General features: G+C 57.2%; 4 protein-coding genes across 13 annotated transcripts in view; 2 read left to right on the forward strand and 2 right to left on the reverse strand.

Moving 5' to 3' along the window:
* Window positions 1–7,041, forward strand: CFAP157 (cilia and flagella associated protein 157). Of its 3 annotated transcripts, XM_019033258.4 has the most exons (9): window positions 1–226; window positions 2,454–2,725; window positions 3,632–3,785; window positions 4,260–4,527; window positions 4,851–4,981; window positions 5,229–5,379; window positions 5,739–5,905; window positions 6,050–6,236; window positions 6,851–7,041. In XM_019033258.4, the coding sequence occupies exons 1-9, from the start codon at window positions 66–68 to the stop codon at window positions 6,920–6,922; spliced, it is 1,563 nt and encodes a 520-aa protein (XP_018888803.3). In that variant the 5' UTR covers window positions 1–65; the 3' UTR covers window positions 6,923–7,041. The 3 variants fall into 3 exon arrangements, with proteins under 3 accessions (XP_018888803.3, XP_018888804.3, XP_018888805.2); XM_019033259.3 differs by lacking the exon at window positions 6,050–6,236; XM_019033260.3 differs by lacking the exon at window positions 1–226 and having other exon boundaries at window positions 2,419–2,725; window positions 3,568–3,785.
* On the reverse strand, window positions 6,680–9,773 carry PTRH1 (peptidyl-tRNA hydrolase 1 homolog). 4 transcript variants are annotated; one of them, XM_019033264.4, is made up of 5 exons: window positions 8,565–9,773; window positions 7,996–8,215; window positions 7,620–7,719; window positions 7,396–7,441; window positions 6,680–7,206 (listed from the first exon to the last, which is right to left on the reverse strand). In XM_019033264.4, exons 1-5 carry the CDS (start codon window positions 8,700–8,702, stop codon window positions 7,117–7,119), a joined length of 594 nt encoding a protein of 197 aa, XP_018888809.3. In that variant the 5' UTR covers window positions 8,703–9,773; the 3' UTR covers window positions 6,680–7,116. The 4 variants fall into 4 exon arrangements, with proteins under 4 accessions (XP_018888809.3, XP_004048687.3, XP_018888811.3 ...); XM_004048639.5 differs by having other exon boundaries at window positions 6,680–7,299; window positions 8,565–9,764; XM_019033266.4 differs by lacking the exon at window positions 7,620–7,719 and having other exon boundaries at window positions 6,680–7,299; window positions 8,565–8,700.
* TTC16 (tetratricopeptide repeat domain 16) overlaps window positions 9,066–25,872 on the forward strand; it is a 22,872-nt gene continuing 6,065 nt past the window's right edge. Inside the window, exons 1-14 of one of the 4 annotated variants that reach the window (XM_004048638.5) lie at window positions 9,082–9,187; window positions 9,868–10,040; window positions 10,358–10,448; window positions 10,653–10,796; window positions 13,104–13,204; window positions 13,292–13,421; window positions 16,543–16,757; window positions 17,543–17,787; window positions 18,184–18,325; window positions 19,690–19,855; window positions 20,403–20,545; window positions 20,703–20,898; window positions 23,013–23,100; window positions 24,069–24,898. In XM_004048638.5, the coding sequence (XP_004048686.3) occupies window positions 9,170–9,187; window positions 9,868–10,040; window positions 10,358–10,448; window positions 10,653–10,796; window positions 13,104–13,204; window positions 13,292–13,421; window positions 16,543–16,757; window positions 17,543–17,787; window positions 18,184–18,325; window positions 19,690–19,855; window positions 20,403–20,545; window positions 20,703–20,898; window positions 23,013–23,100; window positions 24,069–24,598 (2,382 nt within the window). In that variant the 5' untranslated portion in view covers window positions 9,082–9,169 and the 3' untranslated portion in view covers window positions 24,599–24,898. The other 3 variants (XM_055351211.2, XM_055351212.2, XM_063697040.1) reach the window with 3 other exon arrangements.
* TOR2A (torsin family 2 member A) overlaps window positions 24,957–25,872 on the reverse strand; it is a 3,839-nt gene continuing 2,923 nt past the window's right edge. Inside the window, exon 5 of one of the 2 annotated variants that reach the window (XM_004048635.4) lies at window positions 24,957–25,721. In XM_004048635.4, the coding sequence (XP_004048683.3) occupies window positions 25,477–25,721 (245 nt within the window). In that variant the 3' untranslated portion in view covers window positions 24,957–25,476. The remainder of the gene's footprint in view (window positions 25,722–25,872) is intronic. The other variant, XM_004048636.5, reaches the window with a different exon arrangement.

The following is a 25,872-nucleotide window of genomic DNA, read 5'->3' on the forward strand; positions in this document are numbered from 1 at the left end:
GGACCAGCTTCCTTAGCAACCACCTGGCCTCTTCCTGGGGCCTGGAGCCCTGGTTGCCTTCAGCCATGGCTCCCAAAAAGAGTGTGAGCAAGGCAGGCAAGGAGCTTGAAGTCAAGAAGAAAGGGGGCAAGAAGGAGCCGGTGGTGGCCGTGGAGCCGCCTCTGGCCAAGGAGATAAAGGAGTTCTACCACATCCAGATCCGAGACCTGGAGGACCGGCTGGCCCGGTGCGTGGGCAGGCGGGCAGGAGTCTGGTGCCCTGGGTCAGAAGCCCCTGCCCAGGTGGCCCCCATGCAGGTTTGGCCACGGGGCCTTAGGCCTGTGTTCTGACCTCCCCTGGGATGTCCAGACCCCATCCCGACCCCAGCCTCATTTCCTCATACGTACCTTTGGGAGGTTTCAAGATTTTGAAGGTAAATGGATTTCCCCACCTTCCCAGCTCCTAGAACCCTGGGCCCACGATGCTAGCTCGTGGCCCCACCCCAGGCAATCCCCACGTCCCCCTGCCTCACTCCTGCCCCATGGGATCACAGGCTTTATGAAAGGGTGGAAACAGCCCTCTGGCAGGCGGGCGGACCCCCAGGCCCCACTTCCACTTCCTGGCAGTGGCACCTGTGCCCCACTGACTCACCCAGCACATGAGCCCAGTTGTTTCTCCATGCTGGGCCTCAGTTTCCCCAAATATAAGTGGGGAAGGTTGATTCCCCCTCCATGGCTGTGACATTCTATTCTAGAGCCAGTTTTGTGTGTGACAAAGTGCTGGGGGGAGATCCTCTAACTCTTCATTAGAGCCATGTTCACCTGCCCATCATTTTCTTATGTTACAACCAGTTTCCTCCCCGTTGTGAGGCACCAGCCTCAGTCTCAGGGTGACCTTAAAAGACAAACCAGTAGGCGGCAGCTCTTCCCCAGGTGACTGATGCTGTGGGTACCCACAGCTAATGCTGAGTCCCTCGTGGTGCCAGGCAGGCCACGGGCTGGTGCTCACTGAGTCCTCACAGCAGTCTTACTAGAGAGGTCCTGATGTCATCCCCATTGCACAGATGGGGAAGACTGAGGCTCAGAGAAGGAAGTCACCCCCAGGAAGAGGAGGCACCAAGATGGGAGCCCTGGCCTCCTGACTCCCCTATGCAAGACTGCTTCCTCAGCCCACACCCCTGCAATGCTCTGTGTGCAGTCACTATTTGAAAGATGTTGGTCAACTAAATTATGATGTAAAACAACTTTCCAGGCCAGGCACAGTGGCTCAGGACTGTAATCCCAGCACTTTGGGAGGCCAAGGTGGGCAGATCATGAGGTCAGAAGTTCGAGACCAGCCTGACCAACATGTTGAAGCCCAGTCTCTACTAAAACTACAAAAATTAGCCAGGCATGGTGGCGGGCGCCTGTAATCCCAGCTACTCAGGAGGCTGAGGCAGGAGAATCACTTGAACCTGGGAGGCAGAGGTTGCAGAGAGCCGAGATCGTGCCACTGCACTCCAACCTGGGTGACAGATCGAGACTCCATTTCAAAATTTAATTAATTAATTAATTTAATTTAATTTTAAAAAACTTTTCAAGTAACTTCAGTTACTCCATTGAAAACCACTAAATTGGTTATGTGATACTGATTAACACACTTCCCTTGAAATTCACAAACTTCCCTTGAGCTATCAGGTAGAATATATTCAAGGCAAATGTATTTAACAGAGTTATTGGGTGCTTACTATTTGCCAAGCCCTGGGAATACAGAGGTGGAGGAGAGGGACATGTTACTAGGTTTTGACCACTTGGTGGGACAAGGGCCAACTTACAGGAGCACCAAAGAGAGGGCCACAAATGTGGCTCAGGGCCAGGAAGGGTCCACTGAGGAGAAAACACCAAGGTTACTGGATGGAAAAAGGTAAGGGAGATGCCAGGTACAAAGACTTGGGATTGGAAAGTGTGGAAGAGTTATGGAGGGATGCAGAGCTGGCCGACTGCAGCAGGCATTGTGGCTAAGAGCCTTGCTTCTGGGGATCAGACTGATTCAGGTTCAAGTCCTGGCTGTGCCACTTACAAACTCAGAGTTCCTTTATCCTTCTGAGCCTCAGTTTCCTCATCTGTCAAATAGGTATAAAATCATCATAGTACCTACATTCTTATAGGTTGTTGTAATGATTTAACAAACACACTGCACACCTGCTATCTGCCAGGCACAGGTGTTGGGGACATACTTGTAAACATAACAAGGCCCTGCCCTCATGGAGTTTACATTCTAGTGATGTAATGAAAATAACATGCTAAGCACAGGCATTGGCTGTGGTCATGACTGTCGGATCAAGGGGCATAGTGGGAGATGAGGCTGGATTCTGATCACAAGGAATCTCAAATGCCCCTTTACGGGACAGGGAGTCCAGGAGAGTGGGCCCAGCTGCACCAGAGGCCTGGCTTGCCCAGCCTGACCCCTGGACCACGGCTCTGCCCCTGCCCCAGGTACCAGCGGAAGTGGGATGAGCTGGCTGTGCAGGAGAAGCTGTTCCGCCAGGAGTATGAGCAGCTGGCCAATAACAAGAAGGAGATTGTGGCCTTCCTCAAGCGCACGCTCAACCAGCAGGTGGATGAGATCACAGATCTCAACGAGCAGCTCCAGAACTTGCAGCTAGCCAAAGAGATGGACAAGGATGTCTTCGAGGCGCAGCTGGCCCAGGTGCGCCACGAGTTCCAGGAGACCAAGGACCAGCTCACCACGGAGAACATCATCCTTGGTGAGGAGGGGACTGGCTGGTGAGCCTGCAGGCACACATCCCAGCTCTATCACTGACCCTGTTTCTCACCTGGGAAACAGGGATAATAGCCACATGCTGCTTGGCACACACTGTCTTCCTTAATTGTCCCAGCAATCCTACGAAGCTGGAAACATCCCCCAACCAGTTTGTAGACAAGGAAGCACCTCAAAAGATGAAGTGTCGTGACCAAGGTCCCCCAGTTGGCAAGGGTTGTGAGGCTCAAATGTCAGATGGCATTAGAACCTAGCCCAGAGAATATATACAGTCCAGCTGCTGGCTGGGCGTGGTGGCCCATGCCTGTAAACCCTGTGCTTTAGGAGGCCAAGGCGGGAGGATTGCTTGAGCCCAGGAGCTTGAGACAAGCCTAGGCAACATAGCGACACTCCATCTCTACCAAAAAAATACAAAAATTAGCCAGGTGTGGTGGTGCACATATGTAGTCCCAGCTACTTGGGAAGCTGAGGTGGGAGGATCTCTTGAGCCTGGGAGGCTGGGAGGTTGAGACTGCAGTGAGCTGTGACTGTGCCACTGCACTCCAGCCTGAGTGACAGAGCAAGACCCTGTCTCAAAAAAAAAAAAAAAAAAAAAAAAACAGTTGTCATCACTGTCGCTTTCATGAGAGTATCAAGGAAGGCTTCTTGGAGGAGGTGGAACCTGAACAAAGCTTCATAAGATTCATGGAGGGGTGGAGGGAGGGCAACCCAGATGAAGGCAGTAAAGGTGACAGGGCCAGGCAGGGTAGGTGGGGGATGGTAGACCTGCCCCACTGAGACCGCACAGGGCGCACAGGAAGGGACAGGGACCTAAGGGGCATCTTTAAGGTCCTTGCCAGGCCCTGTCCTCTGAGGCAGCCCATCATTGGGCCTTGTGCGCTGTGGCGGCCAGGGGGGAAGCTGGCAGCCCTGGAGGAGTTCCGGCTGCAGAAAGAGGAGGTCACGGACAAGTTCACATTGCTGGAGGAGCAGGTGCGGAAGCAGGAGAATGAGTTCAGGGACTATGCATACAACCTGGAGAAGAAGTCGGTGCTGGACAAGGACAGGTGGGCAAGCGGGGCACCCTTTGGGGCCTTTGGAGGCTTCATCCCTGGGGCTACGAACATCCTAGTCTTCAGGCCTCAGCTTCTAACTGGGGGGTTAGATGGGGAAACTGACCCCCGCCCCGACAACCTGCTACTCCTTGGAATCCCAGCTGGTGATTATGGAGGGGTGGGAGAAAAGGAATAAGCTCCCAGCTGCAGTCCTCATGCTGGCATTGCAGACTCCCAGGGCTTCCTTTTGCCACTTATTGGGATTAAATCATGTTACTTAACAGGTGAGAGTACATTGAAATGGTACCAATTACAAAGGTCCAGAGGATCCACAGGGAAAGCCTCCCACCCATAGCCCCAACCCTCCCAGGGAGAGAGCATGCTGGTGTTTAACAGCCCTAGGTGCTCTGGGAACCTCACAAAGGGGTGTGCCCAGGGCTTGTGCCCGCTCTGTCTGACCCCTTCCCCTCCCACCTTTCTGGCCAGACTGAGGAAAGAGATCATCCAGCGCGTGAACCTCGTGGCCAATGAGTTCCACAAGGTGACCACGAACCGGATGTGGGAGACAACCAAGCGGGCCATCAAAGAGAACAACGGCATTACCCTGCAGATGGCCAGGGTCTCCCAGCAAGGCATGAAGCTGCTGCAGGAGAATGAGCAGCTCAAGGGAAGACAGAACAATCTGTGCAAACAGCTGGAGCTGCTGGAGAACACCCAGAAGGCCATGGCCAGGCACAAAAGAGGCCACCAGAAGGTGTGCCTGCAGGCCTCAGCACAGGGCGTTTGGCATGCAAGGCAGGAGGCCGCCCTGGGGGCCCTGCAGGGGTAGAGTCAGGGGCAGTCAAGTCAGGAGGGAGGGAGGCAGCAGAGAGAGGACTGGGCCTCCTGTGGGGGCTGCAGGGTGCTGGGCCTAGCTCCGGATTGTATTTACTTAAAGCCCCCATAATTTATGGAAGCAGAGTCCAGCCCTGGAGAGCTCACTGGCCACTCTGCATAGGGGAACACGGGAGGCCTGGCTGTGTCTGCAGCTGGGGGACAGGGCAGGCTGAGGGCATGGCCACCTGTCCGCACCCGCAGATCATCCTCATGCTGACTAAGAAGTGCCAGGAGCAGCAGCAGGACACCAAGGAGGCCGAGGAGCTGCGCCTCCTGCTGAGCCAGTTGGAGCAGAGATCCCTGCAGCTGCAGGTGGACAACCAGGCACTGAAGTGCGTATGGCCCACGGAGGGGCGGGCGGCGGGTGCAGGCTGGGGCCAAGCTCTGGCCCAACTCTTTCCGATCCCACGACCCAGGCCAGTGACTTCCCCTCTCTAGAGGAGCCTGCCAGACAGGCTGAGGCTTGGGGCAGGATGGGGGCCCCTGTGGGCTTGGAGAGAAATGGCAGGGCCCCTGGCCCCAGGTGGCCCCAGTCCTGGGAAGGGGAAAGGCTGTTGACTCATCCCAGTTGGGGTCCAGGAGCCAGAGAGACCAGCTGAGCCTGCAGCTGGAGCAGCAGCAGGTGGATTTGCAGCGGCTACAGCAGGAACTGGCTAATGAGCAGAAGGTTCGGGCCAGCCTGGAGGCGGCTCTGGTCCAGGCCACCTCCTTCCTACAGAACATTCTGCAGGTGAGCAGAAGGGAGGGAGGGAGGGCGCAAGGGGAGGGGGAGTGAGCCCAAGATGGAAGCTGCTTGCAGAGAAGGGGCTGCCTCAGGATCAGAGGCCCCTCTTTTCCCTGAGAGACTCCTGGAAAGTCTGTCCTTCACTGATTCTGGCCTTCAAAGATCCCTCCAAGGTCTTAAAGGAGCTGGATTCCTTCTCTGAGGCTCTGAAAGGTCTCAGGCCTCAGTCTTCCCGACTGAAGAATGGGTATCCCACCACAGACAGGGAAAACTTCGTGGAAATGGGCACTGAGGTTGGAATTTCCTGGAGGAGGGTGGGTACTGGGGCCACTGTGGGCCTGCTGCCACCCCACCCTCACCAACAGATGCACCGCGATGAAGAGGACAGCGACTTTGACGTGACGTTCCAGCCATGGCACAAGGAGATGCTGCAGCAACTGCTGGTCATGCTCGGCTCCACTGTGGCCACGAGACCTCAGAAGGCTGTGTGTCCCCACCGGGAGTCACAGTCCCATGGCCCACCCAAAGAGAGGTGAGCCAGTGGCCCTGTGTGGCCTCAGAGGCAGCCACAGAGAGCAGGGCAAAGGCATTCAGCCATGGGGACAGTGCTTGGCTCACCCTGGGCCAGAAACCTGGCTCGCCGAAGGCTCTGTGACCCTCGGCCCCCTCCCCACAGCCGGCCCGGCATCCAGCTGCCCAGGACTGGGTCTCTGCTGCCGCAGCTCTCTGACATCACCCACTACCAGCCAGGGGATCTAGGCCTGGTACCTCGCCAGGTCCACATCCCACCCAACCCCCAGGACCTCAGGCTGCTGTCATATATCACCCGTGTGGGGACCTTCCGGGCACACAGCAGCCCTGAGGTGAGGGTGCCAGGGGCCCCAGGGAAAGCAAGGTGGCAGCTAGTCCTGGGTGCAAACTGAGGCTCTGCCAGGCCACAGCTGTGTGGCCCTGCGGATGTAACCAGATCTCTCTGAGCCTTCCCATCTGTAAAATGGGCTGAAGAAAGGAGTGGTCAAGCCTCAGTGGGCCAAAGCATGCCCACACATGCCCTGGGAGGGGGGTTGGCTGGACCCTGTTCTTCCCTCCCCCACCAGCAGGGAAAGAGTGGGATCCCCCTGAAGAGGCCTCAGTTTCCAAGCCAGCATCTTTCTTTTTTTTTTTTTTTGAGACAGAGTCTCACTCTGTCACCCAGACTGGAGTGCAGTGCCACAATCTCAGCTCACAGCAACCTCCACCTCCCAGGTTCAAGTGATTCTCCTGCCTCAGTCTCCTGAGTAGCAGGGATTACAGGCATGCACCACCATGCCCGGCTACTTTTTGTATTTTTAGTAGAGACGGGGTTTCACCATGTTGGCCAGGCTGGTCTCGAACTCATGACGTCAAGCAATCCCCCAGCCTCGGCCTCCCAAAGTGCTGGGATTACAGGCATGAGCCACTGCACCAGGCCTCCAAGCCAGCATCTTTAATCTTACAGATGCGTGCCCCTGGTTCTCTAAAAAGGCTTGAAAAGTTTAGTCTTCCTGAAGTTCCCCTACGTCCCAAGTAGGACACAGAGAGAAGAACCTACTCCAGAAATGGACTGGTCCAGTCACAGTCACCCCCACTTTAATCCGCAGGCAGCCTGGAACAGTCTAGAGGAGATTTGTATAAAAAGTAGATACCAAGGCTGGCGTGGCAGCTCTGTGGCAGTGGCTGGGTTGGTGGGCACTACAGTCAGGCAGGCAGCCATGGCCACTAGTGTCACGGCCCCAGTGAGGGCCCCTGGCTTCGCTCACGGATGTGGTCCAAGATCAGGTCGGTGGCTCGATCCAGCAACAGAGGCAGCAGCTCCTGCTCAGCAGGGGAGAAGCAGCCCAGCACATGGGCCTGAACCGCCTCAGGGTGCGCCGGGCGCCCGATACCCACCCGCAGCCTTGGCATTGCCTGTGGGAGAGCCAGAGAGGCCCAGGAAGCTTTGGCGAGGTGCTGGGGGACCCCTGGCCCACCCGACCCAGTTGCACAACAAAAGGGTAGACTCACATTGGAGTTGAGGCAGCTAATGCAGGAACGGACTCCATTGTGGCCCCTTCAAGGGATATGGGAGGGGCAGTTAGTGCCTCCCTGGGGCAGTGTCCTTCCACCCCTCCCTGCCCCGGCTGGGTCAGAGCAGCCCATTTCCTGTGGAGACTGGGTCAGCAGCCCTACTCCACCCCAACTGGGAGGCCTGAAGCCCTATCCCAACCCTGACCATCTCAGGACCTCACCTGGCACTGCCCCCCAGCTTCAGAGCCAGTCTCCCCAGGGGCTTGTCCAGCTCATCATGCACCAGGTAGACTTCCTCGGCAGTCAGCCCAAACAGCTCCGCTTAGCACAGGGAAACGGCAGCCCTGGTTACTGCCCATCTGCCCAGAGAGGCACTGTCCCGACTCCCATGATGAGGGGCCACAACTAATCCCACTTCACATATAAAGAAACTGAGGCCCCCCCAAGTACCCAAAGCCATGCAGCAACTGGAGCTCAACAGGTACTTGGAGGTGAACCCGCGGATCTGTCACAGCCAGTCAGTCCCCCACTCTGGCCCCTGCGCCCCCACCCCCACCCCCTCGGCCCGCCCGCCCACCCCTGGCGCTCTCAACTCACCAGCCCGGGCCACGCTGCGCCCGTTGGCGTTCATAAGCCGCCGTGGCCGGAGCAGGACCAGTTGGGCATCCCCCAGCGGGGCCAGGGCGAGGTCGGCGGCACAGTACCGGTCGCGCGTCCAACTCTCCGCCACACCCAGCCGCCGCGCCAGCTGCCCCAGCACTGCCATGCCCACGCTGTGTCGCGTGCCGGGCAGTCCGGGATTCCCCAGGCCAGCCACCTGCGGGCGGCACCAGGGAAACTGAGGCCCAACAACTCTCGCCACCCCCGATCTCACAGCGTCCCGTGGGCCCCAACGCAGAGGAGCGGAAACGCAGAGCAACGCTGCAGTGGGGAAGGGGCGCGAAGAAGGGGCCCAGAAACCCGACCCCTGAGAACTCCAGAAGGCTGGGCAGGCAGGGCGCCCTAGTGCAGGAACGGAGCTTCAAGAAGTTTGGAGCCCGTCGAGCACTGGACTCACCAGTTAAGAAAACAGAGCAGCAATTTGGGGGCACTCGGCTCCCGGGACATAATGGCCGAACTGAAGCTAGGGACCGGGAGCCCCAACGTCGCCGCCCCACGCCACTCACCATCCACCGCTTCCCCGGGGGCCGAGGCTCCAAAACACATCGGCTCATGGCTCTACTCAGCCGCTGTCCGGCGCCCAAAAAGCCGCCCGGCCTCATGCTGCCCCCATTCACTCCCCCGACACCGCCCCCTGACGTCATCACCCCGCAGCAGCCAATCGTGTTGCCATCTGTTTGGCGTCCACAGCCAACGTCCAATCCGGGCCGGGCTACGTGGCCGCCATGCTTCTGAGGGGCGGAAGCGGCGAGGCGGTGGCCGAGTCCGGGAACCCTGGCGCCTTCAGTGGCGCGGCGTCACAGTGTCCCTTCGGGACTTGTGTGGGACGCTCGGAGCTCTTGCTTGACCTTCGGTTGGGAGGCCTTGTTATGCCCCCCGCTATGGCCCTGCCTTGCGGCGAAAATCTGACAAGTCCTTTCCCCGCTGTAGGCCTCAACCTCTCCAGCTAATAAAAGTTTTCTACCTCCCTCCGGCTCAAAAAGCTTGGTTCCCGGGGGCGTGGCCAGAGGGGTGGGGCCTGTGGGCGTCCTGGTGATGGTGCCTAGCAACGTCAGGGCCAGGGCCGCGAGGTAGTTGGCAGAGGCCTCGGGGTCCTCCTGGAAGGGGCCTCATGACAGATTTGGACAAGGTGCGGGCTTGGGAGAAGACTAACGCAAAGGCAGAGGGCCAGGCAGAGAGACCGAGGCTGGGTTCGCAGGAAAGGGTGAAGGCCGGGAGAGGCAGGGGCAGCAGTCCGACTCAGGGAAGGCCCTGGCCGCCATGCCAAGAACCAGGCATGTGAAAGATCCTTGTAAGGCTCGGCGGCTGCTTAGACAGAGGTCTCTGGCTTGGGTAGCTGGTGGGGAAGGTGACCTCACCAAAATGGGAGAACCTGGGGCAGAAGTCAGGTGAGGTGCTCAGTGTGGCCTGCTGGAGTGAGGGTCCTGAAGGTTACCCAAGGGGCTGTAGGACCCCCAAGGCCTGAGACTTGGGACCAGGCCTGAGCTGGAGACATCAAAGCTTGGGGTGTCAGTAGCCGGAAGTGGGAGCTGGGAAGGCCCTGGGGGAGAACAGACGGTGTTGTAAGCATGAGGACCCTGATCCCTGACCTTGACCACAGGAGAGGGAGAAGGGCAGGACTGCAGAGGGACAGGTTGGAGCGTCCCTAAGGGGAATGGGGCTGGGAGCGCCACTGGAACCCCGAGTGGGAGTGCCTCCTTCCAGGGCTCATTTCCGCCTCTCCTCCCTCCCTGCAGAATGCTGGGGAGTGTGTCAGTGGGTGGGGGTCGTCTCGGGGGCCTGCTCCAGCTTGCTGTCCTTCGGTTCTAGGATGCCCTGAAGGTTGACCAGGGCCCCTCACAGGACATCCCAAAGCCATGGGTGATTCCAGCCCCCAAAGGGATCCTGCAGCACATCTTTGGGACCAGCCAGGTGTTCCAAAGCATCTGTGATGTAAAACCAAAGGTCACAGGGTTAACAGTGCCCCTCAAAGTCAGGGAATAGTGAGTGACTACCTTGCTTTGGGGTCCCAGGTTCCTGCCCGACACAGCCATTCACATACTGTGCAGCTTTGAGCCACTTACTCTCTTCAGGCCTCAGTGAACTCAACTGTCTAATGGGGCTCTTCCACCTCAGTGGGAACGAGGCTGATGGCCTGGCTGGACTCCAGGAACACCAGCCTGCCCTCCCTGGGCTTCTGTCTACTCCTCCTGCCTCTCCACCCAGCTCCCTTGCCTCCCACAACCCCCACCCCAGCCCTATGCCCTGGGCTGGTCCACAGTCAGGGCCACCCCTCTGCCTGTCCCCACTTTCCCCACAGCTACTCCAGAGGCCAGCAGTGCTTGGAGCAGGCAGACTGGGAGACAGCTGTGCTGCTCTTCTCCCGCGCACTCCACCTGGACCCACAGCTGGTGAGAGGCAGACCTGGGTGGGCACAGGCAGTTGCTGGAACATGCTTCCTCCCTCCCTGTCGCACCTGCCAGATCCCTCCTCTCAGGGCCACCAAGTCCCTGACGGGAATTGGATGTCAACTCTCAGGGGGGTGGAGACTTTCCCCTACCCTCCAGGGGCAGATGGTGGGGAGGATCCAGCAGCCTGGGTCCCCTCACCCTCAGGTGGACTTCTACGCCTTACGGGCTGAGGCCTACCTCCAGCTCTGTGACTTCTCCTCGGCCGCCCAGAACCTGCGAAGGGCCTACTCCTTACAGCAGGACAACTGCAAGCACCTGGAGCGCCTCACCTTTGTGCTCTACCTACAGGTGCCTGGGGCCTCCCGGGCCCATGTAGGGCACCCACCTCACACTTCTCGGGGGCTCTCCTGGCTCCTGGGCCCAGCTCTGTCTCCTTAGATTCCTCCTTGTCCCTGTGTCTGGGTACCCCCCGCTGCCCATCTCACCTCCAAGGCTGGTTTACTGCCAGGGTTGAGTCAAGTTTGGCAGCATTGTCCATTTGGGCTTTCTGCCATAATGACAGTGTCCAATATGCTAGCCACCAACCACGTGGAACTGTTGAGCCCTTGAAATGTGGCAAGTGTGACTAAAGAACTGAATTTTATATCTTATTTTTATTTTATTTTATTATTGTTATTGTTTTTGAGACAGAGTCTTGCTCTGTCACCCAGGCTGCAGTGCAGTGGCACGATCTCGGCTCACTGCAACCTCTGTCTCTCGGATTCAAGCAATTCTCCTGCCTCAGCCTCCTGAGTAGCTGGGACTACAGGCACACGCCACCACGCCTGCCTAATTTTTTGTGTTTTAGTAGAGACAGGGTTTTACTTTGTTGCCCAGGCTGGTCTTGAACTCCTGGGCTCAGGCAATCCACCCACCTCGGCCTCCCAACGTGCTAGGATTACAGATGTGAGCCACTGCGCCCGGCCTCTTATTTTTATTTTAATTAATTTAAATGTGTATAGCCACACAAAGCTAGTGGCTATTGTCTTGGACAGAATGGCACAGATCTAGAGTCCAGAGGCTCTAAGCACTAAAAAGGTCACAGTGACCCCGAAGTGTATTTCAAAGGAAAAACAATATTAAACTATAAAACACCAACGAAGTGTTGCTTTTTTCCATTTTGATAAACTTGATGTCTTTTTTTTTTTTTCTGAGACGGAGTCTTGCTCTGTCACCGAGGCTGGAGCGCCATGGCGCAATCTCGGCTCACAACCTCCACCTCCCGGGTTCAAATGATTCTTGTGCCTCAGCCTCCCGAGTAGCTAGGATTACAGATGTGCATCAACATGCCTGGCTAATTTTTGTACTTTTAATAGAGATGGGTTTTTGCCATGTTGGCCAGGCCGGTCTCCAACTCCTGACCTCAAGTGATCCTCCCGCCTCGGCCTCCCAAAGTGCTGGGATTACAGGTGTGAGCTACTGCGCCTGGGCTTGATGTCTTTTCTTTATGTCAAAAAATATTCAGTTCTTGGCTGGGCGCGGTGGCTCACGCCTGTAATCCCAGCACTTTGGGAGGCCAAGTTGGGCGGATCATGAGGTCAGGAGTTTGAGACCAGCCTGGCCAACATGGTGAAACCTCATCTCTACTAAAAATACAAAAACTAACTAGGCATGGTGGCACGCGCCTGTAATCCCAGCTACTTGGGAGGCTGAGGCAGGAGAACCTCTTGAAACCAGAAGGCAGAGGTTGCAGTGAGCCAAGATCGTGCCACTGTACTCCAGCCTGGGTGACAGAACAAGATGCTGTCTCAAAAAAAAAAAAAATTCTGTTCTTAAAAAGAAACATTTGGGGCCCTCAGACCATGTGTGAATCTGTCTGTTGGGGGCCCATGTCCTGCACTGCCACTTCCTGTGTACCCTTGTGCAAGTCACTTCACCTCTCTGAGCCTCAGTTTCTTTATCCATAAGAGAAGCATGCTAGTGCCAGTGAGAAAACAAGTTCAAGTTCTTAGCACAGGGTTCAGCATCCAGGGCCCAGGTCCAGGCTACAGCCTGTTTGTGTTAGTTCTGCTGATCTCTTCTGCCATCTGAGTGTTTTGTTTTGTTTTTGAGATGGAGTCTCACTCTGTCACCCAGGCTGGAGGGCTGTGGCACGATCTCGGCTCACTGTAACCTCTGCCTCCCGGGTCCAAGCGATTCTTGTGTCTCAGCCTCCTGAGTAGCTGGGATTACAGGCATGCACTAACGCACCTAGCTGATTTTTGTATTTTTAGTAGAGACGGGGTTTCACCATGTTGGCCAGGCTGGCCTCAAACTCCTGGCCTCAAGTGATCCACCTGCCTGGGCCTCCCAAAGTGCTGGAATGGGATAACAGGTGTGAGCAACCGTGTCTGGCTCAGCTATCTGAGTTTTCTGCATTTCTCTTTGTTCCTGAATCTCTGTATTCCTGTCTCTTGCCAAGCGTGCATCTCTTACTGTCTCTTGCTGTCTTTCCCCAGATCTGTATCTCTCTCCATCTCTGTCTGTGTCTCTGCCTCTTCAAGTCTCTGCCAGATCTAAAAGGCTCTGTCCTTGTCTTTGTATCTCTCCCTCCTGCCTCAGGGCTTTCTGCTGCCAACTGGGGGGTGCAGCTGGGCTGGGGTGGCAAGCAGAATTGACTGTCCCCTGTGTCCCCAGGGACAATGCCTTTTTGAGCAGTGTGCTTTCCTGGATGCCCTAAATGTCTTCTCACATGCTGCTGAGCTCCAGCCTGAGAAACCATGCTTCCGTTACCGATGGTGAGTGCCCCTGCCGGCCCCTTCTCCCAGCACCCACTTCCTGCCGCCCCACCTGGGAAACGAGCACTCTGTGCCCTCTGCCCTCAGCATGGCCTGTCTCCTGGCCCTCAAGCAGCATCAGGCCTGCCTCACGCTCATCACCAACGAGCTGAAGCAGGACACCACCAACGCCGATGTCTACATCCTCCGGGCCAGACTCTACAACTTTCTCCAGAAGGTACAGTGGGGAGGGCGGGCAGGGGCATGCCCCCCAACCTGGGAGTCCTCAGTGTGCCCCAAGATTGCAGGAAGAGGCAAGGCTGTCAGCCCGCCCAGAAGCCCCATCCCACAGTGCAGTGGGTGCTGTGCTCCCTGGGAAGAGGCCCACACTGGCCTGGACCACTCAACTACCATGTCGGGTCCTTGTTCCACTGTTGCTCAGCCGTGGCTCTGTGCCAGGCCTGTGCTGCACCCCATGGGAAGCAAAAGATGAGAGAAGCATGTCATCCCTGTCCAGATGGAGCTCACAGCCTGGGGGAGGTGTCCCTGGGCAGATGAGCACACTAGGAGGGCTTTAGCCACAATCCTGTGAAGCCACACACCGGGGCACCCAGGGCACCTAACATGAGGTAGCCCTTCCCCTTCCTCCCTCCTTCTTTCTTCCCTCCTACCTTCCCCCTTCCTCCCTCCCCCTTCCTCCCTCCCCCTTCCTCCCTCCCCCCTTCCTCCCTCCCCCTTCCTCCCTCCCCCTCTTCCCTCCTCCCTTCCCCCTCCTCCCTTCCCCCTTCCTCCCTCTTTCTTCCCTCCTGCCTTCCCCCTTCCTCCCTCCCCCTTCCTCCCTCCCCCTTCTTCCCTCCTCCCTTCACCCTTCCCCCTTCCTTCTTCCTCCCTTCCTCTTCTTCCTCCCTCCCTCCTCCCTTCCTCCCTCCTCCCTTCCCCCTTTCTCCCTTATCCCTCCTCCCTTCCTCCCTTCCCCCTTACTCCCTTCCTCTGTTCCCCCTTCGTCCCTCCTCCCTTCCCCCTTCCTCCCTCCTCCTTTCCTTTCTACCTCCTCCCTTCCTCCCTCCTCCCCTTCCCCCTTTCTCCCTCTCCCTTCCCCCTTCCTCCCTCCCCCTTCCTCCCTCCTCCTTCCTCCCTCCTCCCTTCCCCCTTCCTCCTTCCTCCCTTCCCCCTTCCTCCTTTCCTCTTCTTCTTTCTCCTCTTCCTCCCTCTTCCTTTCTTTTTTCCTGTTTGCCTCAATGAATCATCCCTACTCCTGACCACCCACACAACCTGGGCTGGGCACAGGGACAGACAGTACAGGGAACAGCTTGGGAGCAATAGAAACTTGGGGTCACAAGGAAGGAGGTGGAGGGGGTGCTGGGCACCAAGGAGAGGAGGGCAGAGATGAGAAGTCTCCCTGGAGTCAGTGGGAGCCTCCACCAGGTGTCCCCAGGGCAGGGGGCTTTAGGAAGATCATTCTGGTGTCCACAGGGAGTGTGGGTCAGCGGGGAGGCCTGGAGGCCAGAGCCTGAGAAGGAGGCTGGGCACCATTGCAGGGTGGGGTGAGGTGGAGGGAAAGGTAGTCATGAGGGCGGCAAGGAGGGGCAAGTCCCACAGCCCTTCAGAAGGCAGGGCCGGAGTCTGGCTTGGGGGTGGGCTTGAAGGAAAAGGAAGGATCCAGAAGGGTGCCTGGTGTTCTGGCTTGGCCTGGGTGGATGCGGAGCTGGGAAGCTAGGATGGGGAGGAGCAGGTGTGCAGGGTGGGGCGGGTTCACCTCATTCTCCAAGCATCCTGGGGGCGGCTGAAATGCCAGCCTGCATTGCAGGAGGGAGCGCCACCACCCTGGCAGGAGTGACTTCGGGGAGTGCAGTCCACCCTGGCAACTCCTCCCTGTGCCCCGGGGCTGGGCTGCAGCCTCCCACAAGCGATTCAGTGGCATGAGACTAGTAATTTGTTTTGTTTTGTTTTGTTTGAGACAGAGTCTCACTCTGTCACCTAGGCTGGAGTGCAGTGGCGAGATCTCGGCTCACCACAACCTCTACCGGGAGGTTCAGGCAATTCTCATGCCTCAGCCTCCTGAGTAGCTGGGATTACAGGCGCCTGCCCAGCTAATTTTTGTATTTTTAGGAGAGACAAGGTTTCGCCAGGTGATACCCCCTGCCTCGGCCTCTCCAAGTGCTGGGATTATAGGTGTGAGCCACTGCGCCCAGCTGAGACTAGTAATTATTGATAATTATTGGTGACTGTTGTGATTTTAGCCCCTCCGATGCGTAGGCGTGTTCTCAGCACTTTGCCCCTGCTTAGCTGTGAGGCTCGCAGCAACCCTTTGGGATAGAGACACACTGTCCTCGTTTCACAGAGGAAGAGCCAGCCCCAAGTGACTTGCCCAAGGTCACACAGCCTGTTCCCAGTGGCATTGCCTGGAACCCAAGGCTGCCTATGCCAAAGCCCTGCCCCTAGCTCCTGTCATTTCCCTCCCTCCCTCCACCCACACCTGCTGTCCACACCATCCCGTTCACCTGCCAGCCAGTCACCCCGCAGGGAACAGGGTGTTGTTGAACTGTCTGTTGCCTGGCTGAGCTGCGCCTTCCTCCTCCCAGTGGAAGGGACTTGCTGGGGGAGGTTTCCGCTGTACCCAGGCCCGAATCTGGGCTTGGGCAGACAGGTCTTGGGCTCAAAGGTCAGGGAGGAGAAGAGGGAGTGCAGGGGAGGGGAGGGAGGACACAACTGTCACAGTCAGGAGGTCACACGCTCCCCGCACCTTGAGTGGGCTTCGGAGAGGCCTGACAAGGAGGTAGCATCTGCAGAAACCACTGGGGCTGGCCTGGCTCACCTGAGGTCACATCTGGAAAGGGCCAGCTGGCATGGGGCCTGGGATGGAATTTCCCCATGATGCTCCCTGTCTCCTTCAAGAGGCAGAAAGGGACCAGGCATGGAGGCTCAACCCTGTAATCCCAGCACTTCGGGAGGCCAAGGTGGGCGGATCACCTAAGGTCAGGAGTTTGAGACCAGCCTGGCCAACATAGTGAAACCCCATCTGTACTAAAAAAAAATACAAAAATACAAAAATTAGCCAGGTGTGGTGGCACGCACCTGTAGTCCCAGCTACTCAGGAGGCTGAGGTGGAAGAATCGCTTGAACCCGGGAGGCAGAGGTTGCAGTGAGCCAAGACCACACCATTGCACTCCAGCCTGGATGACAGAGTGAGACTCCATCTCAAAAAAAAAAAAAAAAAAAAAGCAGAAAGGGTGGAACATGTGGAGGGATGTGAGGGGCATGGAGGAGGCATGGTGTGATGCCACCCTGCTGAAGAAAGGCCTCTAGGTCCCATGGCTCAGTTGGCCTGTGCCCCTGATGCCACCCCTGGCCTCCTGCAGCCCCACCTCTGCTACCGGGATCTGCACAGCGCCTTGCTGTTGAATCCCAAGCACCCGCAGGCCAGGATGCTGCTCCAGAAGATGGTGGCCCAGGCCCAGCAGGCGCGCCAAGATGCGGGGATCCTGGCTGTGCAGGGCAAGCTGCAGCATGCACTGCAGCAGATCAACTGTGCCATCGAGAACAACCCTCTGGACCCCAGTCTCTTCCTCTTCCGGTACTGCATGGGAAGGTGCTGGCCTTGGGTCCCAGGCCCTGCCCAGCCACAGACTTTCTGTGTGGTTTAAGGAGAGTCCCTGACCCTCTCTGGGCCTCAGTTTCCCCAGCTAGCCTCTAACAGTCTTTCCCTACTTCCTACTGGGTTAAGGCATTGCAGAGGTAGTCTCTGTTACTGCTGGAAGAGGGATGCCAACACATGTCTCAGTTACCCCAGGAATCCTAGAGCCGCAGCCTGTGAAGCAGTTCACGCTGGGCGCTGAGCCCAGCTCAGTGGAGGAGACTTAGGCTTGAGTCTGGTCCCAGGAACTTACCACATCCTGCTGCATTTCAGGAGGGAGTGCCGCTGCCCTGCAGGAGTGACTCCAGGGGGCGGTCCACCCAGCCAATCTCTCCCTATGCCAAGGGGCTGGGTTCAGTATCCCACAAGTGATTCAGTGACATGAGAGGCCACTGTGATTTCGGGCCAATTAACCTATCCAAACAGTGGTGGTAAAACACCTGCTTCTTGTACAAAATGCTTTAATGTAAAGACTGGCATACACCTGGCTCCCAAAAAAGAGGGTATTTTTGCAAAAAATAAAATGCTCAGTGCCTAGTGGGTTATCTGAGTAGCAGTCCAGAGCTGGCCCCACGGGACAAACCTAGCAAATGAGGTGGGATCCCCACTGCCTCCATGGGTCAGGAGGCCCAGAGCCGGCAGTGGCTTGTCTGGCCATTCGCCAGTCGGTGGGGGGGCACTGGCGCTCATGTCCCTCCTGCCGTCTCCCACGCCCTCCCCCACAGGGGCACCATGTACCGACGGCTCCAGGAGTTTGATGGGGCAGTGGAGGACTTCCTGAAGGTGCTGGACATGGTGACCGAGGACCAGGAGGACATGGTGCGGCAGGCACAGCGCCAGCTGTTGCTGACCTACAACGACTTTGCCGTGCACTGCTACAGGCAGGGCGCCTACCAGGAGGGCGTGCTGCTGCTGAACAAGGCCCTCCGGGACGAGCAGCAGGAGAAAGGACTCTACATCAACCGAGGCGGTGCGCAGCGACCAGGGCATTGGGGAGGGGGGGTGCGGGGTAGCCTCGCCATCTCTAAGGCCCCCACTGGGCACTTGAGGCCCCTGGGGGGGAAGGAGGAAGGGAGAGAGGAAGGAAGCAAGGGAAGAGGAAATGTAATAGTCTCAGTATCCCAGAACACACTTTGGGAAATGTTGCCTTAGACAAACTGGCTCCAGACTCCTTAAAATGCTCAAAACAGGCAGCTGGGGAACAGTGCCCAGACGCCCAGAAAACTAGAGGGGACGGAGACCGCGACCACCAAGGGGGTTATCAGCCACCAGTTTCAGGCCCTGGCCCCCGGGCTGGAGCCGACTGGGCTGGGGCTCCCGGGCACTGGGAGTTGAGGGTCCACTCACCCCCACTTCCGGACCCTAGATTGCTTCTTCCAGCTGGGCAACCTGGCGTTTGCCGAGGCGGACTACCAGCAGGCGCTGGCGCTGAGCCCTCAGGACGAGGGCGCCAACACACGCATGGGCCTGCTGCAGGAGAAGATGGGCTTCTTCGAGCAGAGGCGCAGGTGCGTGGGCTCCCGCCCCCACGGTGGGCGGGGCAGGCCCGAGGGCAGGGCGGGCAGGAGGCCAACTGCTGGGATTCCTGGGTCAATCAAGCTGCTTCTCTCCTCGGGGGCGATGGCTCATCCCTGTAATCCCCACGCAGGTGGATCGCCTGAGGTCGAGAGTTTGAGACCAATCTGGCCAATATGGTGAAACCCATCTCTATTAAAAATACAAAAAAATTAAATAATTAGCTGGGTGTGGTGGTGTGTGCCTGTAATCCCAGCTACTCAGGAGGCTGAGGCAGGGGAACCCCTTGAGCCAGGGAGGCGGAGCTGGCAGTTAGCCAGGATTGTGCCACTGCACTCCAGCCTGAGCGACAGAGTGAGACTCTGTCCCAAAAAAAAAAAAAAAAAAAAAAAAAAGGCCGGGCACGGTGGCTCACGCCTGTAATCCCAGCACTTTGGGAGGCCGAGGCGGGCGGATCACAAGGTCAGGAGATCGAGACCATCCTGGCTAACCTGGTGAAACCCCGTCTCTACTAAAAATACAAAAAATTAGCCAGGCGTCGTGGTGGGCGCCTGTAGTCACAGCTACTCGGGAGGCTGAGGCAGGAGAATGGCGTGAACCCGGGAGGTGGAGCTTGCAGTGAGCCAAGATCGCACCACTGCACTCCAGCCTGGGTGACAGAGCAAGACTCTGTCTCAAAAAAGAAAAAAAAGCTTCTCTCTCTGTTATGCTTTCCTTTTTTTTTTTTTTTTTGTTTTAGATGGAGTCTTACTCTGTTGCCCAGACTGGAGTGCAATGGCGCCATCTCAGCTCACTGCAACCTCCACCTCCCGGGTTCAAGCAATTCTCCTGCCTTAGCTTCCCCAGTAGCTGGGATTACAAGCACCTGCCACCACGCCCAGCTAATTTTTGTATTTTTAGTAGAGACAGGGTTTCACCATGCTGGCCAGGCTGGTCTCAAACTTCCCACCTCAGGCGATCCACCCGCCTTGGCCTCCCAAAGTGCTGGGATTACAGGCGTGAGCCACCACGCCCGGCCTATACTGCTTTTCTTTGTGATATTTTTACTACTCAATAACTTGGAACTTAATCGTAGTCAAATTAATATATTCATTTTAGCCGATGGGTTTATGCCATTCTCAGAAAGGCCTTCCCTACCCCAAGATCATAAAAATATTCATTGATGTTGGAGTTTCACACTGGCACCTAAGTGTTGGCTCCATCAGGGACGTGCCTGATGGAGAGAGAGGAGAGGGGCGTGGTGAGGGGAGCAGACCCAGCCTGGTTTCCCTCTAACTCCTCAGTGGGGCCCAGTAGCCACCATTTTCCCCACAGATGGCCCAGCTCATAGCAGCTTGGGACCCACCGTGTCGTGCAGGCAGTTCCAGAAGGCAGAGAACCACTTCTCCACGGCCATCCGGCACAACCCTCAGAAGGCCCAGTACTACCTGTACCGGGCCAAGAGCCGGCAGCTGCTGCAGAACATTTTTGGGGCCCGCCAGGATGTGGCCACTGTCCTGCTCCTCAACCCCAAGCAACCAAAGGTAGGTTCCTGCCACGTCAGGAGTGTAGGCTCCGGAGTCATGCCTGGTGCATAAAGATACTCCTCGGCCCCCAAAGAAATCTGGTTTGATAACAATCATAAGGCCAGGCATGGTGGGTCATGCCTGTAATCCCAGCACTTTGGGAGCCCAAGGCAGGTGGATCACTTGAGGTCAGGAGTTCGAGACCCACTGGGCCAACATGGTGAAACCCCATCTCTACTAAAAATACAAAAAGTAGCCAGGCATGGTGGTGCACGGTTGTAATTCCAGCTACTCAGGAGGCTGAGGCATAAGAATCGCTTCGACCCGGGAGGCAGAGGTTGCAGTGAGCCAAGATTGTGCCACTGCACTCCAGCCTGGGCGATAGAGTGAGACTCTGTCTCAAAAAACAAAACAAAACAAACAAGCAAACAAAAAACATTGCAAAACTCTTCCTTCTTCAGCCCTGGGAAGGGCCAAATCTGGCTGTGCAGGGTCAGGGCAGCATCGTGCTGTCTGCCTGCTGCTCTGGCCCTCACCTGGCTCTGGTCACCCCCTTTCGTGGCAGCTGTCCCTGCTGATGACCAACCTCTTCCCGGGCTTGTCAGTGGAGGAGGTGCTTAGCACCCAGATAGCCCACCTGGCCAGGCTGCAGCTGGAGCAGATGGTGGAGGGCAGCCTGCAGGCCGGCAGCCCACAAGGCATTGTGGGGTAAGCCCTGGAGCAAGGGGCACAGGCCAGGGCTGGGGAATGGCTGCAGCTCCAGCCTCCTCTGGCTCCAGCTGCATGCTGGGGCCGTTGTCTAGTCCTTGGAGAGACCAGCACGGGCCAGGGAGACTGACAGTACCTGGGGGGTATCGTTTGGCAGGATGCTTAAGCAGCAGGAGTTGGAGCGCCAGAAGGTCTTGGCCCTGCAGCGCTCATGGAAGCAGGGGGAGCCTTTGATTGCGACCTCCGAGGAGCTGAAGGCCACCCCTGAGATTCCGCAGGTAAAATCGGGAAGCTCAGAGGGAGAGGCTGAGGCCCCTGAGGAGGAGGAAGAAAAGGAGAAGGAGAAAAAAGAGGTAAGTGGAGTACAGGCCAGGGCTCGGAGCCCTTGGGGTCTGGGGCACAGCGTACCCCAGCCCAGGGCTGAAGGATGCAGGCCAGTGGAGTCTGGCTTCCAGGCCTGGCTCTGCACTCCCTCAGCTGTGTGATGGGCTGGGGACATCTTGCTATGAGATGGGGATGGTACCAGCAAGGGGTGCTCCTGACAGAGGGTGTGTGGGGATGTGGGCCCTCAGAGAGAGGAGTCACAGCCCTGCTCATGGTCACTGTCATGAATTCTACTGTATGCACTAGCCACTTGCCACTTGTGCCAGAATGTTTTGTTTTTGAGTCGGAGTCTTGCTCTGTCACCCAGGCTGGAGTACAGTGGCACAATCTCGGCTCGCTGCAACCTCCGCCTCCTGGGTTCAAGCAATTCTCATGCCTTAGCCTCCCAGGTAGCTGGGATTACAGGTGTGTGCCACCACACCCGGCTAATTTCTCGTATTTTTAGTATTTTTGTTGGGCTTAAGTGATCTGCACACCTGGGCCTCCCAAAGTGCTGGGATTACAGGCATGAGTCACTGCGCCCGGCCCCCAGAATTTTCTTAATTCTTAAATTTGTTTCTGAAAACCTCTTATTGAACGTAACATAAATATAGAAAAGTGCGCAAATCATAAGTACCGGTTTGATGACTTTTCACAAACTACATTACACCCATGATAGCATTATCCAGATCAAGAAAGAACACTTTCCCAGCTCCCAGAAGCCCCTTGGGGCCCCCTTCGAGGCCCCTCCTGTAGCCCACCCCACCTACAAGGCTGTCTTGATTCCTAACACCAAACATGAGTTTTGTCTTTTCTTCACATAAATGGACAGCATGGTGAGCGTCACTCACGCTGTGGAGGGTGGCAGCGGCCTGCTCCCTCTTGCTGGTGCTGCAGAATATTCCGTCCTTGACAGTCCCACAGTGTATTCCTCTGTTCTACTGCTGGTAGACATCAAGTACACTAATGTTCAAAGGAAACTTGAAGCAATTGAAGTAGAGGAATACCAGCATCCCTTGCCATCAATAGAAAATGTGGCCGGGCGCGGTGGCTCACACCTGTAATCCCAGCACTTTGGGAGGCCAAGATGGGCAGATTGCTTGAGCCCAGGAGTTCAAGACTAGCCTGGGCAACATGGCAAAACCCTGTCTCTACAAAAAATACAAACATTAGCCAGGCATGGTGGTGTATGCCTATAGTCCCAGCTACTTGGGAGGCTGAGGCAAGAGGATCTCTTGAGCCCCAGAGTCATTTGAGGCTGCAGTGAGCCGTAATCATACTACTGCATTCCAGCCTAGGTGAGAGAGCCAGACACTGTCTAAAGAAGAAAAGAAAAAAGGAAAGAAAGTGCTAGCTCTTCAGTTTTCTAGCTCATGTTAGAATGAATATTAAAGTACACACCTTCCCTCTGTGTGACCCCTGAAGTCAGAGGCTCCCTCCCCCAGGGAGACGTTGGGCTGAAGTGGATGGAGCCCAGAGCGCAACTCCCAGCTGGCGCCTGGAGCCCTATGGTGTACCTCGCTGTCTACAGGTGTGAACGTGGGCAGAGACCCGCAGCCTAGGTAGGGTCTGGCTGTGGCGGCCAGCAGACCTGGATTCAAACCCGGCCTCTCTGCTTCTTAGCTGAGTGGCCCTGGACAGGTTGCTTAGGGGCTCTGAGCTTTGGTTTCCTGGTCAGTGAAATGGTCATTAGCAGCTCTCCCCATCCCTCCGTCTCCACTTGTATTGGGAGAATGAATGGGGGTAAAACATACAGAAGCTCCTCAAATCCTCCGTAAGCATTCCCCAGGGCACAGCCCTTTACAATTTACAGAAGCCTGTTCCACACCTGAACTAATTTTCATTTTGCAGTTGAAAAAAACCAAGGCGCTAGCAGCCCCTTCAACACAACCGTTCTCATGGCACCATGCCTGTCTAGTCTGGTCGCTCCCCTTCCTGCCAGGCTTAGCCTCTGCATGTCCCCACCCCACCCTAACCTGGCACCTTCAAAGACCTCCAAGCTCAGGAGAATGACCACCGAGGGGCCCAGGGCTGCTGGCCTTCTAGAGGTGCAGCTGCACGGGCCTCCTACCATCTGAACTACAAAGCCTGTTTCTTGCCATAGGAGAAAAAATCAGAGCTCATACCTAGCAAGGTGGCGTCCCTGTCTGACAGCTACCTTGACCAGACCTCTTCAGCCTCCAGCATGAGCTGTAAGTCCCTGATGCTTCCGCCAGGCCTCAGGAAGCTAAGGCAGCAGGGTGGTCAAAGCTCAGGGGTCGAAGACCGCTGGCCTAGGTGTGAGTTCGGCCTGCTGCTGACAGCTGGGTGGCCTGGGGCGAGTGGCTCTAGAGCAGGAGTAACACTGTTGCGGGGTCTGCCCAGGACGAGGTGAGGCTTGCTCCAGGCACTTCATGGTAGCTGCTGCTCTGCTCTCATCCCCTCCTAGCCCTGTCCCTGAAATAAGCCCACAAACCTTGTGCATGGCCAGGGGGCTTTTAGCCCCAGTACATAGGGCCCTAGCCTGGAGGAGACAGAAGTGAAGAATGGGGAGGCTGCTCCTCAGAGGCCCCAAGACGGGTGTGCGCAGTCCTCGCTCGGGAGGCGAGTGGCAGGGCCCAGGCCCCTTCTTCATTTTGTGAATCCAGCAAACTCCCCAAGTGCCCTGGGCCAGGCCTGTGCTCAACACTAGGCACAGGGATGACTGGCATAGTCCTTGCCCTGAGACATGAATTCTAAGCTCCAACAGGAAGAAGGCTCCCAGGTGACCCACAGCCAGGAGACGGGGCAGACACAGTGCGGGGGAAGCCGGGGTGTGGGTGCATTTAGCGCCTTTTAGTGGGGACGAGGATGGAAGGGCAGGAGGGTGCCAGGCGGGGGGACGCAGGGGCCCTGCTGGGGCTGTCTGCTGCAACAGGAGCACAGAGGGCAGGGGCAGCCACAGAGCAGAGGCCTGGGACTGGGAGAAGGGGGCTCCTAGGCATCTCCCCCATCTCACAGCCCCACCCCTCAGGGTCTGGGTTGCTGGGGGGATGGGCGGGGGTGATCTGCAGTTCTTTCCCTTTGGCGATGCGAAGCCTCTGGGCCATAGGCCAGTGTGAGATTGGGAAGCCCCTTTTCCCAGAGCTGTCCAGGGCAGGTGCGGCAGGCCTGATGGGTGCTCTTGGCACACCCTTCCTAGTCAGGACCACAAGCACCTCAGAGACTGAGATGTCGGCTATCTGCCAGGAATACAGGAGCACCTCAGCCACCGCCGTGACATTCTCTGACTCGTCACTGTTGAAGACGCAATTCTCGGACTCTGGGAACAACAGGGAGGCATTAAGCCATGGTCCCAGAAAAATCAAGGCCACCCAGGGCCAGAGGCAGAGCCTTAGCAAGACCGAGGCCACCCAGAGCCAGAGGCAGAACTCCAGCAAGACCAAGGCCACTATACACAAGAGGAACTCCAGCAAGACCAAGGCCACCCAGAGCCAGAGGCGGAACTCCAGCAAGACCAGGGCCACCCAGGGCCAGGGGCAGAGCTCCAGCAAGACTGAGGCCACTCAGAGCCAGAAGCAGAGCTCCAGCGAGATTGAGGCCACCCAGGGCCCAAGGCAGGAGCCCAGCAAGACCAAGACCACCCGGAGCCCAAGGCAGAGGCCCAGAAAGGTCAAGGCTGCTCGTGGCCGGAGCTGGAGACCCAGTAAAGTTGATGCCACCCAGGGCTGAAGCAGGGGACTGCTCCGAAGTTCCACCAAGACTGAGGCTTTCTATGACTCAAACTGGAGCCTCAGCAAGACTGAGTATGCCCAAGGCCAGGGCCAGAGGTCCAGCAAGGCTGAGGGTGCCCAGGGCAAGAGCCAGGGCATGAGCTCAACTTCCAGCAAGGCCGAGTCCACCTGGGGACCCAGCCCAAGTCTCAGCAAAACTGAGGTTGATCAGGACCTCACCTACTATGAAGCTGTCTGAAGGGACCATCCAGACCCTCCCTTCTTGCTGGGGAGGGGAGGAGTTCTACCCACCTCCCCACACTGGCACTCAGCCAGCTGCCTCCTTCCAGAGCAATTAAAAGTCTTAGCAACAGTCCTCTGGTCCCACAGCTGAGTTTATTATACTTGTTGTCTTCTTTTACAAAATTAAAAATATCTAAAACCAGGCCCAAGTGGCAGCTTGAGTCCCTCCATTTCTGGAAACTGAGAAGGCTCCACCTGGCTTGATATGGACACAGGGTGTGGGGTGGAGGAGAAGAGGTATGGTGCCCGACCAAGGAGGCAAGGGGCAAGGGGCAAGGGTGGCAGACTGAGGAGGGAGCACCGCCACGAGCCACAGTCCCTGAGTTATAATTCACAGTAAGAAGGCTCAGGCTGCAGGGGGAGGTCAAAGCTCAGTGAGGTTCTGGGGTGACCAGGGGTTTCCCTGGGGAAGGTGGCCGGGGCCAAGATGCTCTCGAGCCAGTTTAGAGGCCAGGGCCCTTCCCGGCCATCTGTCCCGTGGCCTAGCCGACACTCCGTTCATCTCACTTGGTGCTCTGAGTTCCTGTGACAGAGGCCCCAGGCCTTTCCTGCATGGCCTGGCCATCAGGGGGGCTGAGGACACCACTCAGAGAGTCAGAGGAAGAAGGCGATTCGGGAGGCCACGGTCTTGCAGCCGTTGGAGGAGAAGAGCTGCTCGTCTTCAGGGAAGAAGGTGGTGCTGTCCAGCACAGCCTGGACAACCTCATCCCTTGGCTCCAGGCCCAGCTGGGCCAGCTCGTTGAACACGCAGTGCCGGACGTGGTGCCGCTGGAGCGGGAGGAAGGGCACCACTGCGTCTAGGAGGCGCTCTTCCATGATGCCCGAGTTTGAGAAGCCATCTGCAGGAAGGGTAGGTGGGGAGGGGACTTTGTGCTTCACAAGAGGGGAGAAGCCGGCCCCAAACCCCCAGGGGCAGGAGGAAAAATGCTGGCCTCAGTTCCCTCAGCCGCCTTCTGGGTGCAGGACTCAGGGGCTGTAAGGCTCACCCAA

This window comes from Gorilla gorilla, chromosome 13 (assembly GCF_029281585.2).
Source record: "Gorilla gorilla gorilla isolate KB3781 chromosome 13, NHGRI_mGorGor1-v2.1_pri, whole genome shotgun sequence".
In the NCBI taxonomy this organism is placed as follows: domain Eukaryota; kingdom Metazoa; phylum Chordata; class Mammalia; order Primates; family Hominidae; genus Gorilla; species Gorilla gorilla.

Coding starts and splice junctions, on each gene's coding strand:
- PTRH1 (XM_004048639.5), bottom strand. CDS start 8,702: ATGACGTCAGGGGGCGGTGTCGGGGGAGTGAATGGGGGCAGCATGAGG. Junction 8,216..8,564: donor CCCCGGGGAAGCGGTGGATG/GTGAGTGGCGTG, acceptor TGCCGCCCGCAG/GTGGCTGGCCTGGGGAATCC. Junction 7,442..7,619: donor AAGCTGGGGGGCAGTGCCAG/GTGAGGTCCTGA, acceptor TATCCCTTGAAG/GGGCCACAATGGAGTCCGTT.
- CFAP157 (XM_019033258.4), top strand. CDS start 66: ATGGCTCCCAAAAAGAGTGTGAGCAAGGCAGGCAAGGAGCTTGAAGTC. Junction 227..2,453: donor CTGGAGGACCGGCTGGCCCG/GTGCGTGGGCAG, acceptor CCCCTGCCCCAG/GTACCAGCGGAAGTGGGATG. Junction 5,906..6,049: donor CATGGCCCACCCAAAGAGAG/GTGAGCCAGTGG, acceptor CCCTCCCCACAG/CCGGCCCGGCATCCAGCTGC.